Source organism: Dermacentor variabilis, chromosome 3, assembly GCF_050947875.1.
Source record: "Dermacentor variabilis isolate Ectoservices chromosome 3, ASM5094787v1, whole genome shotgun sequence".
Taxonomy (NCBI): domain Eukaryota; kingdom Metazoa; phylum Arthropoda; class Arachnida; order Ixodida; family Ixodidae; genus Dermacentor; species Dermacentor variabilis.
The window spans coordinates 5,671,780-5,688,029 of record NC_134570.1 but is presented as its reverse complement, the minus strand read 5'-3'; the positions used below and the strand labels follow the sequence as shown (position 1 = coordinate 5,688,029).

General features: G+C 48.2%; 1 protein-coding gene across 1 annotated transcript in view; it reads right to left on the bottom strand.

Moving 5' to 3' along the window:
* The window catches only part of LOC142575110 (neprilysin-1-like), a 357,362-nt gene that overhangs the window by 45,865 nt on the left and 295,247 nt on the right, over positions 1–16,250 (bottom strand). Inside the window, exon 14 of the mRNA XM_075684106.1 lies at positions 4,452–4,528. Coding sequence (XP_075540221.1) covers positions 4,452–4,528 — 77 coding nt within the window. The remainder of the gene's footprint in view (positions 1–4,451; positions 4,529–16,250) is intronic.

Genomic DNA, 16,250 nt, shown 5'->3' with positions numbered 1-16,250 from the left:
ACAAGCCGTCGGCTGCTTCAATAGCTAGGATGCGTGTCCCCGGAAAATGGAATGACTCATCGCATGTTGGCGCCAACGCGCTTGTTTTCTTGCTTGAGGCAACATACGCGACCTACCAGTGGTGATGCGCGCACGTTCTAGGCAACGTTATCGCTATCTCGCGAAACGCAAGTGACTCAGCCCGACTCGGCTGGCTGAGAAACGGCCGAATATCACCGATAGCGTTGCGCGCGCCAGAGATGTCCACTAGCGCGACGCAAGCGCCGGCGCTGCCATCTCTTGTTCATTTCGTTGGTTACTCGCACCGCGGGAGGAAACTTCAAGGCGCCGCCTTGCGTACATTTCTTTTTATAAATTAGAAAGAGGCTGTTGTCATAACTTCTGATTGTGAGAAAAGGCATTAATCTTGATTACAATACAAATGCAGCAGTGAAAAGTGGACAACATTGCCGAAAGTTTGCTATGTTCAACAAATATTACTTCGTATAAACGCGTTCTTTTAAAAAACCATGGCCCCAAACACAAATGCCAACACCACCCGAGAGCGATGCAAATACTATGAGCACGCGTTATGAACAAAAGATTTTCGTGGCGCCAAACGACGGGGAAAATGTGGCGATACGCATTCGTCTCGGCTGCCATTGCATATGGCTGCTCATTAGCATAATTCGCGCGGCTCGTCGCAGCAAAAATTATGGTGGAAAATCTCAGCAATGGCGGCCCAGCGCAACGTCACGCATCGTCAAAATGACGTTTACGAAACAGCCCTTCCTGTGAAGCTCCTCACGAGATATTCCTTCAGCCAATCAGCAAGCTGGCATGGCGCATATCTTGGATCGCCACCACATATTCGCGCAATTGCAGATGCATTGCACTGGCTTCTGCACGCTACCGCTCACATTTCTTTTGAAGCGCTAACATCACAATATATCTGCCAAGGACGAAAGAATGTATCAGTCCATAAAATTTGCAGCTCCACGTCACGTTTCGTCATCTTGATGAAAACGCAAAATGACATTTCGCAAAACTTCCGTTTCCCGGCACAAATTTCAAGGCACGTGAGCTCTCCACAGCCAATCAGAGTGTAAACATGGCGGATAATGGCGGCCGTGCAGCCGCCATGCGTGTCGAGAAAAGCACCCCAGGAAAGCAGCAGTTTAGGCAAAGTAGCTGCGTAACCAACGCTGTACGATTAGGCATGTTATCCCCCCAGCCGCTGCCTTGCCTACCCTTTCGCAAAAATAAAACGCAATCTCCTAAAGTTGCGACCACGTGGCTAACAAACGCTGGACTATTTGCGGAAAGGTACAATATGCCTTCGGTTTTGCTTTGACATTCTACTTTTGTTGCCTGCACGGCTACAATGCCCAACTCCTTTCCAGCATCAACCGCTTCAGCTGTTACCGCCTGCAAATCTTTCAAAAAATGAAGCGCCAACGGTAACGACACACTAAGAAGGAACAAAAGACAGGACAAGGCGCTTTTTGCACCTGTCGAGCAACTGTCTTTTACGACTGTCTCTTGCTGTCGAGCACTCGCACGTTAGGTGTGGCAACTTCTAGGGAGTTGCAAAGTCGAGCCATCGTGAATGCGAGAGCGTACGGACAGTGGCGCGCTTACTGCCTCGATGCCAGCGCTGAGACATAGTATTCAGGCACCCTACCCGGATCGAGCACCGAAGGCCCTGGCGTAGAGTCCTCTACGGCGTGGGGAAGCGAAGCTGACCAGGAGACGGTAGCATACGTCCCTTTCTTCCCGATTGTGACTTGCCACTCGTGCACCGACCGGTTCCGCCGCTGGCCAGGTAGTGCGCCCTTTTTTTGTCGTGGCCTGTTCGGCACCCATTACGTCGTTTGTCACCTCGGCTGCTGCCGGCATCTTGCTGGGGTCAGTTTCATGAACTTCCTCTTCTCTACCTGTGTAGTGGCCGTAGTGACTCGAGCAGCGTCGCAGTCTGCCATTTTGGCTCGGCTCATCTCTGTCGTCTTGGCGGGACTAGTGTTTGCGGTGAGTTCGTTGTGTTCTCTGCCTCTTCTTTGTCCACAAGGAGGCTGTATCCGCTTCGTTTCTGCCAGCCACTCTTGCGTACAGTGGGACGCAGTCGGCGGCACTTGTTGCACTGCAGCGTTCGACAGTCGCGACGCATGTGTCTCTGGAGCTTGCAGCGAAAACACGTCGGAACTCGACCTGGTGCAAGCAGGAGAGCAACTCCATCACTGAACACATCTGGTAGCGATTCACGGGTGGCCCCATCTCGAACCACCATCCGCACGACACAGGATTCCGCAAGCCCGATGACCACAGCAGCCCGCTCTACGGTACGGATATCAGTCAGTTCGCCAAGCTCACTTAAAGCTTTGCATAGATCTTCATAGGTCTCGTGGCACGGGATCCAATGAACATTTGCGGTGATCTCACGGGCCTTATCACCGCGCAGTAGTGTCTCTTCACTTGAACACCTTCTGCTCGGACCAACATTTCCTTAGCATGAGCGATGCGGAGCTTCTCCAGCGAGACGTGGCCCATCTGATAGGGGTCAATCCCACTCACCTTTTGGACAGGGAGCTTCGCCAGAGCTGCTCGAAAATCACCAATGCGGTACGGTCACCAGGCAACATCGCGGTGCAAAAACACTTTTTCGTGCCGTTGTTCGAAGGCACCTGTGGCAGCACAAACCGAATGGGCCCCATTACTGTGCACATCTCGGCCGCCGCCGGTAGAAAAATAAGAGGCAGTTTCGTTATAAGCGCAAAGCATGGAGTGCGTTGGCGAACTAGCAGACAGCCGTACGAAGTAAGGATATCACTTTTATCGGCCGTAGCAACGTGTAAATATTCGCTTGCTAACTAAATTGACAGGCATATTGTCAGCGCGCACAGCGAACATGAACACATCACACTCGACGACCGCGGACACTCGCTGTCGAAAGGCTGGCGTGAGCAAGCGCGGCAGCAGCAGCGAGAGAAGTCACCTTCGCGCTGTGTCGTGATTCAACGCATAGAGTTTCTCACTATAATACCTAGAGGGAAATCTGGCGCCACCGTCTATGGGAGTTTCTTAGGGGGGCACCGTGCCGTCATGGGAATGACGGTATATGTGTCTGCGAGGCTCGTGTTGGCTGGTGTTGTAAGAGGCTTCGTCTAAATCGTGGATATGGCTACATAAATGACGCGTTCTCAAAGTAAAATCTTAATGAAATGTTTCCATTCACGCATATTACATCTTTGCTCACCCACATTGCATGACCAAGTGAAGAAAAGCAAGAACAATCGACGAACTGTTTCAAAGCGAGCGCGAACCTTGTCGTCTGTCCTCCAACTTTAGCGGCCCGCTGATACTCCTTACGTAACATATAGTCGTACACGCAATAACAAGTTTTCATAGTTAAACAAAACATGTTTTCGCGTAATAATAAAGTTAAAACAGCTATTTACGCGCTGTTCTAGTAGAAAATGAATCATTGTGACAGACTGAACAGTACCTGCCAGGCGCGTCTTCAAGGTGTCCTGTCTCTCCGAGAACGATGTCAATCCGAAGTCACAATATACCGGCATTCCCATGCATACCACAGCGCAGCAGCGCCAGATTTCCCTCTAGGTAATGTAGTGAGAAACTCTATGCTTCAACACAAAGTAAGCGCCGAGAACACGCAGCACGCACAAAGCTACGAGACGCCGACGCAGCTAACTCTGCACCCAAAGCTGATCGCTTTCAAGATACGGCCGCGCGACCGCGCGTAGCCGCCACATACGCAGTTGCAGCTGGAGTAGAACGCCACCTCATTCCCTCACCGCCACCTGGTGCCTCTGAACGTTGGGTGCCCCGCACGCGACGGAAGACGGCGCGCTCCTTTCCCTCTTCTCCCTATCGCGCGGGCGAGGTTGCGTCGCCAATCATCGGCTCCCTTCGCAAGCTTTCACTCGCACATACAGCGTAGGGCACGCGGCGACGGTGTTGTCGCCCTTAATTTATATGGAACATCGCGGCGACCGCCACGGCATAAGTGGAGTGTCCATACAATTGCTATCGCAAGAAAAGCATCTTGCATGGAGCAAGCCATCCCGCTTTCGCTCCTGAAGAGAACCGGATAGTGAACGCCGCCACGAAACATAAGCGGAGAGAGAACTTATCCACAGTACTTATCCATGGTCACCTAGTGTAGTTCGGTTAGGGACAAATGGAGCAAAGCGCGTTCTCCTCCGTGGTACTATAATGCCCACGGAAAGGCATATTCCGCGAAACGAAAGTCCCCAGATGTCGTTGTCGCAATTCGCGCACGACACTCGAGCAAATGCAAAAAAAAGCGTCTTCACTTTTAAGCTGTCCTCTTCTTAATTTACTGATTTTTGTATATGTGTGTAAAAGCGTCGAGGACCTAGACATATCACTTCTTTCAAATGTAATGAGTTGCTTCCAAACCGGTTGCACTTGGAGGTAGCTGGGCCTCTCACCTGAGCTCGGGTGGTGGTTGATTGGCATCCTCGATGTAGTACGACTCGTAAATACGACGTCTGGTGTGGCACCAGCTCTGCCCAAAAGAAGAGCCACATGACACTTATTTTTTTTAATCGGACATTTCGAGAAATGCTCACAAAGGTATGCAATAAGTGGCTATCTCACCATGCCGCACCTCGGAGAGGTATGGCACATCGGAACACGAAACAAGACACTATGAACAGAGAAATTTGGACACATCATCACAAAACAGAATTGCACGCGCGCGCGCGCACACACACACACACACACACACACACACACACACACACACACACACACACACACACACACACACACACACACACACACACACACACACACACACACACACACACACACACACACACACACACACACACACACACACACGCACACACACACACACATGACGAAATAGTCGCAAAACGTTGGAACTTGGCCTCCTCACAGAATTTGTCGAAGGATCAAATAAATGACTAATAACTGCATTGCAACTGCCAAAAATGCTGCAAACAAATTCTTGAACGCTACCCAATGTCAATACAAGTAAAATATGTATTTTTTCATAAAAGAATGTATTCTTATGTCCTAAAAATTGTGCCAAAAATAACTGATATCAATGCTTCCATGTTGTTTGTCTATTTATTAAGAAAGAAAATATCACACGAACTTTAGAACTAACTACATCAATGCGAAACCAGCAAAACAGTGCATGCCGCTGATATGATAATTGTAAAGGCCGTGAAATGAACAAGTTGAGGACAAATATGTTAATGATACTTTGTCATTCGGAAGCTTAGTTTACATTTTTGTACATATGCAACGGCCAGGGAAAAATCTCAGTGACGCTGTCCTTCATTCCAATGCACTGCGCAGGAGCAGCTGTCAGCGGTTGCGTATTGTAATTGCACCGAAATCATAGTCGAAACAGAGATCACATATATAAAAAGCAGCAGTTCTGCAAAATATGCATTAGAAATTTGAACTACAATGGAATACACAAATGCAAAGATAAAGATTGTTAAAAAGCAAAAAAAAAGACTCTGGAAACAATGTTCACTGCATGTATCCACAAAAGCTCGCAACAAGATACCTAAATTTACGTATATGTAACCAATTAATCTACGTATCTAAGCAAAAGTCACTTTATACAGGGTGTTTCAGCTAATTTTAGCCAGAGTTTAAAAATATGCCGATGCACTCTAAGACGACGCGACCAAGTCCAAGTTGCTCACTTTTGTACGTAGTGTGTCACTCTATATTTTGTATTTTGCTTAATTAGATTTTTAGTCAACATTAATAAACCAACTTCTGAAGTAACGAAGTTAGGAAAAAAATTCCATTTAGAAAATTGCAGAGTGGTTTGCAAAGCGTCCGATTAAACAGTTTCTGTCTTTCTATATATGTATTAGGTATTAGTGTATTTCAGCTTACTGATGATGCCCGTGAACAACAAAACTATTGACATGTCCGCATGCGCGTCGTGATTGCACTGCTCCCCAACGTTCATCGCACAAACAGCCATAGGGGCGCTACCACTTAAAAGGCGACAGGTCAACCACGTAGGCTTCGGCTGTGCTGTTTACGCCAACGATGTGCTCCACTCGCAAAAGTTCGTTATGGTGATAAGCAGACGCAGCGGTTATCGCTTGTGCTTTTGGAAGCAACAGGTCCGTCATTTCGCGATAGCTGTAATCAAATTGAACATCCATAAGTAAAAAAAACTCAGTTTTCAGAAGGCTGAAAATGGTGGAGTAAGAGTATCATTAATGACCAGAAGCAGTCTTTCACTGAATTTACGTTATTTTTCATGCGCTTTCACAGCAAGCGATCTAAGAGGTCACCTTCTGCAGCGATACAACACTGGGACCTTCTGAGAACGCTTGCTGTCGCTGCCTTGAGCAGCGTCGGTGAAATGCTGTCCCCGACTGGCCCCGTCGTGCTGACACCACATTGCGTCAAGTTGGGCTAGTGGCATGTTGCAGCAGAAGTCTTCAACCTGCCCTTTGAGGAACTGACGTACCTCTTGCCGGTCAGAGTGTTGTTAAAAACATTGCAGTTTTCATCCAGGCACTTGTGTTGGACACACCGAGTTGTGCGCTCACGCTGCGCGTGCTAGCGTGTGGATTAGCTGCCATGAAAGACAGAACGTTATAGAGCGAACCTCATGATTTATGACTCAAGCTCTTTGCCTCTTTCTTGTGAAGCTGCCGGTTTGCTTCAGCAACTCGTAGGTGTTGAATACTGTCATCGGGCTCAGTCGCGTACCCGGGTGCCAGCTTCGAAATATTCTTGCAGCCCACCGTCTCTGTCTGCTTGCAGCTAGTAGGGCAAGGATCATCTTTGCTGTTTCCTCGTTGAAAAAGGCATCACGAAATTGCTCGCGCTTTAGCGGCCGATGCACGATAGTCTGTTTATGGCTGTCTGGAATTACCACCTACCACAACAACCACGTCCATCAGTCGCTTTATACAGCACAGGAGATAACGGTTGCTAGCTTAAATCGAACAGCCAACGCTTGCGTCGCTGCTCTGTCGCTTTTTAAGTGGCAGCTAGTGCATCTATGGCTGTTTGTGCGCGGAAACCTTGGGAGCAGTGCAATCAAGACACGCAAGCGGGCATGTCACGTTGTGTTTTTGTATTTCGCGGGAATCCGCAGTGAGCTGAAAAACACTTATACTTATTAGATAGAAAGACAGAAACTGTTTATTCGGACGCTTTGCAAAGCACTCTGAAACTTTATAATTGGGATTTTTTTCCCAGCTTCGTTGCTTCAGAAGTTAGTTAACTAATCTTGACTAATTATCTAATTAGGCAAAATGCGAAAATAGCTACACAATGCATACAAAAGTGAGCAACATGCATTTGGTCGCGTCGTCAGAGTGCATCGGCATATTTTTAAACTCTGGCTAAAGTTAGCTAAAACACCCTGCATATTGCGTCAAACAAGGCAAATAAACATGTTGCGCAATCACAGATTCACAGATCACAGCCTAAGGCCTGCACCCCCCCTCCCTCCACTCCCCCGATGCATCGCGCGCGACGGAAGGTGGCGCGCTTCCTTCCCGCTTTTCTCGCTTGCGCACGCAAGACAGACCCTCCATCGTCGGCTTCCCCCTGCACCCCCCCCCCCGCTACGTTTTCACTCGCACATACAACATGCGGCGCGCGCTGACGATGTTATCGCCCTTGGACTTCATAAGGAACATGACGGCGACGACAGGAATGCGTCTTGAGTGTTCACCTAATTGCTATCGCAATAATATAGTAACAGTAACCGGCCAGTGAAGAATGCCATGGCCCATTACTTTTCGCAAAAGTAGTAACAAAATCGAACTTTCAACATGCGACAATTTGCTGCGCGGCAACAATGTATTTTTTTGTGTGTGTGTAGGGGGGGGGGCGCACCGAAATGAAGAAACGCAAAGGAAAGCATCTTGGCCACAATCGAATGCCTACTTGGGGCACCTAATGTAGCTTTCTAAGGAATATCCAAGAAAGCGTGAGACACTTGATTCACAGAGAACCATATGCATGCTGCTCGTTATCCTACAATGGCGAGATAAGACTTTCCGTAGCCGTTGCGATAACATCGAAACGATGGTGATGCCCTCAAGCGAACGCGTTGCAATCTCTCGAGTCCCCACAAATGTGACGGCGAGCGACCATTGTTTCTTTTTCTCGTCTGCTAGCCAGAAAGCGTCCAAAACTCTCCGAGGCCAAAATCCGCTCGGCCAGAGAAAAACGAACGCGCACCGCAGTGCGCCGCGCGGTTGTCAGGGCAACACATGAAAAACGCATGACCTCTGGCTGGCTCTGGTAGCCCGCGGGTAGCGAGTACAAAAAATTGGAGAGGTTCAATGTGTCCTCGCGAATAAAATTCAAAGTAGAAAAAATAAATAAGAACGCAGTCACCTTTGCTGGCTTTAGTGTCTTGACATGCATGGATGCTTTGGCGCAGGTGAACATGTTGATATTGTTTTCTGTGACATGACGGCAAATGTGAACCATCACAACGCTTCGTCTCTTTGGGCCTCGTCTCATCGGACTTCGTCTGATCAGACCTTGTCAACTTGTCTGATAGTGTATTGATTTGGCTTGTTTCGTTGTATGGTCCGATGTACGACTTTAAAGAAGTAAATGCAGCTTTGGCATCAAATGTTAATAAGAACAATAAACCCACAAAGATCCGGAAATGAAAACGTAAAGCATGACTTTGGATATGTCAGGGCACCTTTCGCATCAAAACATTATGGGATTTTTATACCTCTACAGTTTCCGTATTAAAATTCATGCGCTCCGTAGATTCTGCGGCCTCTGCGAGATGCCGCGGCGGGCCCGTTGGCCACCAAAGCGCCCTTGAAACTTTGTGCTTGGATGGGGATTTTTGCGTTATGTGACTCCAGGTGCATGGGCGTCACCACGAAATCCAGCCCGAGTTCACAATCTTCGCGCCGAAATGTTCTTTTTTTCGGGCGCGAAAAATACCATTCTAGAGAAAATCCATAATGATTTCCGGCGCCGTGGGTTGTTTTGGTTGGCCGTGCATCATAGCACGAAAGAATTTCGGGGGGGGGGGGCTGAATTAGCCCCCCCCCCTGGCTACGCCCCTGGTGGCGACGTCAAGATTCTCTTCATTGGTGACGCGCAGCAGCATGGCGTCGGGAGTCGTTGTCGGGTTCCTGCCGTAAACCAGCTTGATCTGTGTTTCTTGCATTGCCGTGTTGTAAGCGAAGGTTACGTACGCAGGACGGCAACCCAGGTCTTGTGTTCGAAGTCGACGTACATCGTTAGCGGCGCGGGTCTTATTCAGGCGCTCCATAAGACCATTCGTCTGCGGGTGGAACGCAATTGTCCTCCTGTGGCTTGTCTGGCTCTATTGCAGAATGGCTTGCGTGAGCTCCGCTGTAAAGGCCATTCCTCTGTCTGTGATGAGGACTTCTGGGGCGCCATGTCGCAGCTGGATGTTCATGACGAAGAATTTCGCCGCTTCGGCTGCGTTACCTTTCGGCAGAGCTTTCGTTTCAGCGAAGGGGTTGGGGTGGTACGTCGTTACGACGATCCAGTTATTTCCGGATGTTGACCTCGGAAAGGGACCTAACAAATCAAACATGATCTGCTGAAATGGTCGATAAGGAGGCTCAATTGGCTGTAGTAATCCCGCAGGCTTTGTCGGTGGTGTCTTGAGTCGCTGACAGTCTCGGCATGTCTCGACGCAACGGGCGACGTCGGCGGTCACACTTTTCCTGTATTCTCGATAGCGTCCGGGAAAACCGGAAACGCCCAGCGGTTGGATCGTTATGTAGGGCGCGCAGTACTTCAGGGTGCAGCACTGAGGGAACAACAAGAAGGTAGTTGGCGCGGACTGGTAAGCAGTTCTTAACGAGTAGGTTGTTCTGAAGCGAGAGCGAAGACAATCCTCGCTTAAGTGCCCTAGGGGACAAAGTCGGTGCTCCCTTCCAAATACTCGACGAAGCTTTTTAGCTCCGGGTCTACTCTTTGCTGTTCAGAAAAGTCTTCCGCGCTTATTATTCCAAGGAAAGAGTCGTCACCCTCGTAATCTTCTGGTTGCGTGTCAAGGGGGCGCGTAATAGGCAACTGGCATCATGGTGTTTTCGTCTGGACTTGTAGATTACAGTGATGTCATATTCTTGCAGTCTCAGGCTCCACCGCACCAGGGGTCCTGAAGAGTCCATTAAATTCACTAGCCAACACAACGCGTGATGGTCGTTGACGACTTTGAACGGTCTGCCATATAGGTAAGGGTGGAATTTTGCTGTAGCCCAAATGAGTGCGAGGCATTCCTTTCGGGTCGTCGAATAATTTCCTTCCGCTTGACACAGCGACCGGCTAGAGTAAGCTATCACCTGTTCAAGCACGTCTTTCCAGTGGACTAGGACGGTACCGAGGCTTAGGCTCCTGGCGTCAGCGGGGATTTCTATATCGGCGTACTCGTCCAAGTGCGCAAGTACCGGCGGCGACTGCATGCGTCGTTTTACTTCAAATGCGTCGGCCTGCGGCATTACCCACTTGAACTCGACATCACATTTAGTTAGATGTGTCAACGGTTCAGCGGTGCGTGAAAAATCCTTGACAAAACGCCTGTAGTAGGCACACATGTCAAGGAATCTAAGCACTGCCTTCTTGTCGTTGGGATGCTGGAACTTTGCGATGGCAGCTGTCTCCTGCGAGTCGGGGAGGACTCTATATCTGCTTATGACGTGGCCCATTAACAGAAGCTAATCGTAAGTGAAGCGGCACTTTTCTTGCTTCAGAGGGATCCCTGATGACTTCATGGCCTCTAGTACTGTCGCAAGCAGCCAACGTGATCGTCGAAATTGCCGGCGAAGACGACGACATCATCCATGCAGACAAGACAGGTCTGCCACTTCAATCTTGCTAATACCTTGTCCATAAAGCGCAGGAACGTTGCAAGCGTCGAGCACAGTACGAATGGCATGACCTTGAAATCGTAGAGACCGTCTGGCGTGATGAAGGTGGTCTTTTCTTGAACCCTTTCGTCGACTTTTATTTGCCAGTAGCCCGTCTTGAGATCCATCGAGGAGAGGTAGGTATTTTGCGTTGCCGAGCCGATCCAATGCGTCGTCTATCCGTGGGAGGGCGTATATTTCCTCCTTCGTGGTCTTGTTCAGTCGACGATAATCAACGCAGAAACGTAGGGTTCCGTCCTCTTCACCAAGACTACAGGAGACGCCCACGGGCTTTTAGACGGCTGGATGACGTCGTGCAGCATTTCTTCGACTTGTTGCCGTATAGCTTCACGTTCTCAGGTCGAAACTCGGTAAGTGCTCTGGCGGAGTAGTTGAGCGCACTGTTCGGTTATTATGCGATGCTTTGCAAGTGGTGTTTGTCGAATCCTCGGCGACGTCGAAATGCAGTGTTCGTATCGTCGGTGAAGACTTCTGAGCTGTCGCTGCTTGCTCATGGGGAGACTTGGATTTATGTCGAAGTCGCGTTCGGGAACTATAGTCTTCGGGGTAGATGCGGCAGAATCGGAGAGGACAAATGTATGGCTGGCTTCCACAATTTTCTCGATGTATGCGATGTTCGTGCCATTGTTGATGTGCTTAACTCTTGGCTGAAGTTTGTCAGCATCACTTTCGCTTTACATCCGTGCAGTCTAGCGATCCCTCTTGCGATGCTAACTTCACGGTCGAGCAGTAGACGTTGATCGCCTTCGATGACGCTTACGTCTGCAGGTGTTTCACTGCCTAGGAAATGACAATGCTGGAGCCAGGCGGGATGCTCAATTGGTCCAAGTACACACTCAAGGCATGTCGACTGCGAGCACTCTCCAGCGGTATAGCTTGATCTTCGGTATCGCTTGATTGGCTTTGACATCAGGTCGATGATTGCGCCGTGTTGGTTCAGGAAGTCATTGCCGAGAATGACGTCTCGCGAACACTGTTGCAGGATAACGAAGGTGGCAGTGTAGGTCCGATCAGGAACTGTAGTTCTTGCCGTGCAGATTCCAGTCCGCGTTATTAGGTGTCCTCCAGCGGTCTGAATTTGGAGGCATTTCCACGCAGTCTTAATTCTCTTCAACTTGGCGACCACTCATGACGACCACTCATGACGGAGTAGTCGGCTCCTGTGTCTACTAACGCAGTGATTGTGTGGCCGTCGAGCATCACGTCGAGATCCGTGGCTCTTTATTTTGCGTTGCAGTTACGTCTTGGTGTCGGATGACGGCTGCGTCGCGTCGACGTGTGACTGGTGCGCCGTGTCGTCAGGTCCTAGGTCGGTGCATTCTTTGCTTCCAGGCTTCGTCGGGATGGCGGCGTGTCGTTATGTCGTCTAGGCAGTGTCTTCGGCGTCTTCCTCGGCAGCGGAGCATCTTCGGCATTTAAACGAACAGGAACCGCACCTCCATGGGTTGCTGCTTTAGTTTTCCGGATATGGGCTGACAGACCGGCCCCGGGCTGGGCCAGTGTATGGTCGGCGCTGCGGTGACAGGTAGCGGCCTGGAGACGGCGAACGGGACGGTCATCGAGGGCTCCACTGAGTGGCGGCGAAGTAGTCGGCGATATCACGAGGGCGTTCACCCTGCTGAGGCCTCCGGAGCGTTGATGGCGAACCATCGACTCCCATTTGAGTGGGCACCGTGGCACCGCAGAAGCCATGTCACCGGTAACTCGTCTTCTGTTCCTTGAACAGGTGCTGTTGATCTGCGCATCTTGCCATGAGAACGCATACAAAACGTGCATCGTTGGATCCGTTCCTGATATGGCCGTCTTCGACTGGGAAGTGCTTGTCAACGACACCCTCGGCACCAGATACTATGGAAGCATCGCGGGAACTTCGCACTGTCCTATAAAGGCAGCGGATACAGCAGCCTGCGTCAGTGGGCACGGTGGCACCGCAGAAGCCATGTCACCTGTAACTCGTCTTCTGTTCCTTGAACAGGTTGGTTTCTATTCGTATTATGGTTATAAGAATGATAATCGCTTTATTGTAGTGCTGCCGTGCCCAAAAGTGCTTTATATGTCATTCGCTTTTCTGTGTCTGTTGTTATCTGGTGACATCGAGACGAATCCAGGTCCTAACACAACAACACTCTGGAAAGAACTGCTTGACGGGCAACAAGCCATCAAAACGGATTTAGCCGCCTTGAGCGAGAGAATAAAACACGTTGAGCAGAAGGTGCAGGCTATCAGGGACAAAGCCAAAGTGATAACTGAGTTGACTAAGACAAACAAAAACTTGAACGCGTCTGTAAAAACACTGCACGATAGGCTTGTGTCATTGGAAGACAGAAGCAGACGCAATAACCTCATGGTTTTCGGAATTCCGGAGGGCGAAAAAGATACAACAGAAGAACTATCTACAAAAGTGCTTACAGATTTATTTGACAAACGGCTGAACGCAACTCTGCACACAGTTGAACGAATACATAGGATCGGGAAACGGCAGAGCAAACAGCCGCAACCTGTTAGTCTAAAGCTTTACGATTCCAGAGAAAAGTCAAAAGTATACAAAAACTGTGAAAAAACTAAAGCGAACTGGCATATCCATTGCTGATAACCACAGCAGGGAAACCGTTACCAAACGCAAGCTTCTTTGGAATTCTGCGCAGGATGAACGAAAACAAGGACAGCGCGTGCGTCTTGACTATGATAAAATGTTAATCGGTGGTGATATGTACAGCTGGGACGACGAAAAAAACCGTCGAGTCAAGCTCAGGCGTAATAAGAGTACGCTATCAGCTGTAAGCGAGGGCTGACCGAAATAGAGAGGGCATTATGAATTTCGTCTAATTAACTTTAATGCTAGAAGTATCGTGAATAAGACTGCAGGCTTAGAGTACATTTTAGTGAATTATGATCCGGACGTTGTTACGATCACAGAGACATGGTTGCGTTCAGAGATTCAAGATAATGAGATAATACCTCCCAGATACAAGATAGTACGTCGGGATCGACAGTCTCGAGGAGGCGGTGTTCCAATAATAATGAAAGAAAATATTGAATTCAAAACACTAAACGGTATCCCAGGACACGAAAGTCTTTGGTGTGAAATGAATATTGGAACGTCACGAGTCCTTCTCGGTACAATTTACCGACCCCCAAACTCACCTCTTTCATTCTCAAGGTCGATACAGAGTTACTTACAAGCAAACGAAAAGTGCCACTGCCGACTACTCCTAACCGGTGACTTCAATTTACCTGCAATTAACTGGGACACATTCGCAACAGAATTGCGGGAACAGGAACACTGCGATTTGCTCGTTGACATTGCATTCACTCATGACCTTTGACAAATTGTTCGTCAAAGTACGCGAAATTCAGGGGAAAGTCCATCTATCCTGGATCTGGTATACCTTGATGGGCGCTTTGACCAGTTTGAAGTGTCGGTTGAGGAGCGTATCTCAGACCATGAAGTTATCTTCGTTCAGATAGCACATAACGAGACAAAGTCAAAATATAAAGAGGCGGTTACATATGTTCCAAATTTTTTGGAAGCTGATGACACAAGTATCATTGACTACTTGTCATTCGCACTTAACAAATTTGATTCTCAAAGTGATATCAATACCATGTGGCAATCGTTCAAGCATATTATTTTCTATTGCATTAGCAAATTTGTGCCGGTTCGTAAGAGAAAGAAAACTAAACGGAACCCGTGGATCAACAGGGAAATCATCGAACTAAAACATCGAATAAGCCGCCAGAGACGGAAAGTAACAAAAGACCACGCAAAGATAACTGAATTGTCTGCACAATTGCGTTCTATGATCACTGACGCCAAAAATAAATATTACGAAGACACATTGACAGATTTCATGAGGTCCTCTCCCGATAAATTTTGGCGTCACATGTCGAAAAAGGACAACGAGTCACATAGCATTGTAGTTAATAACACTGTAGTTACAGATCGTGTAGTGATTGCTTCTTCTTACGAGTTCTTCCAGCCACAATCCAGTACTGAATACATAGTCGCCCCATCGCTTCGCTCGGAAGAGATGCCAGACGTTGAAGTCTCGTATGAGGGAATTGTAGTTCTTCTACTAAACATTGACGTCAAAAAATCGGTAGGCCCCGATGACATAACCAACGCATTTCTGCGCAGGTATGCGGAATGGGCTGCGCATTACTTAAAAATTATGTTTGACGCGTCACTTGCGCAAGGCCGATTCCCTGATGACTGGCTTCGGCAAAGGTTATACCTGCGCACAAATCTGGAGATAGACAGATCATTGAAAATTATCGTCCAATATCGCTGACCTGTGTTTGCTGCAAGCTCCTAGAACATGTTGTAGCCAAGTCAATTTACACGTACATCGAAAATGCGAACTCATTTTTTCCCAATCAACACGAATTCCGACAGCGCCTTTCCACAACAACACAGCTTCTTGGAACAATCCATGACTTTGCCAGCGCATTAAACAGATAGATGCCATCTTTCTTGATCTGTCGAAAGCGTTCGACAGAGTGGTACATGCGGAATTGATTGTGAAACTAATATAGGAATAAACGCGAAAATAGTAAAATGGATAACCGCGTACCTCCGGGGCATAACCCAATACGTAGAAGTGGAACACATTAAATCAAAGCCGTTGAACGTAATGTCTGGTGTCCCACAGGGGTCTGTGTTAGGTCCTGTACTATATTTAGTATACATTAATGACATTTTCTCTGCAATTGACGAAGGTATCACTGTGCGACTTTTCGCCGATGATTGCTTACTATACAAAGGAATTAATAGCACAGATGATCAGAAATTACTCAGTGACTCTCTTAGGGCTATAGAAGAATGGTGTGACAAATGGAAAATGAAAATGAATGAGAGTGAAACTGTTGTATTGCGCATAACGAATAAAATAAATCATACTCTGTGGCTATGGTGTTGGGCTGCTGAGCACGAGGTTGCGGGATCGAATCCCGGCCACGGCGGCCGCATTTCGATGGGGGCGAAATGCGAAAACACCCGTGTACTTAGATTTAGGTGCACGTTAAAGAACCCCAGGTGGTCAAAATTTCCGGAGTCCTCCACTACGGCGTGCCTCATAATCAGAAAGTGGTTTTGGCACGTAAAACCCCATAATTTAATTTAAAATAAATCATATTTTTGATTTTATTTACACAGTGAATTCTTCGGCGCTTTCCACGGTTGACGTGTTGAAATACTTAGGCATACATATATCCGCGAATTTAAGCTGGTCGAACCATGTTACAAAAATCTGCCAAACTGCGGAAAAGAAGCTTTGGTTCTTGCGACGGAAATTGCAGTTAGCCTCACAGTCAGTAAAACTA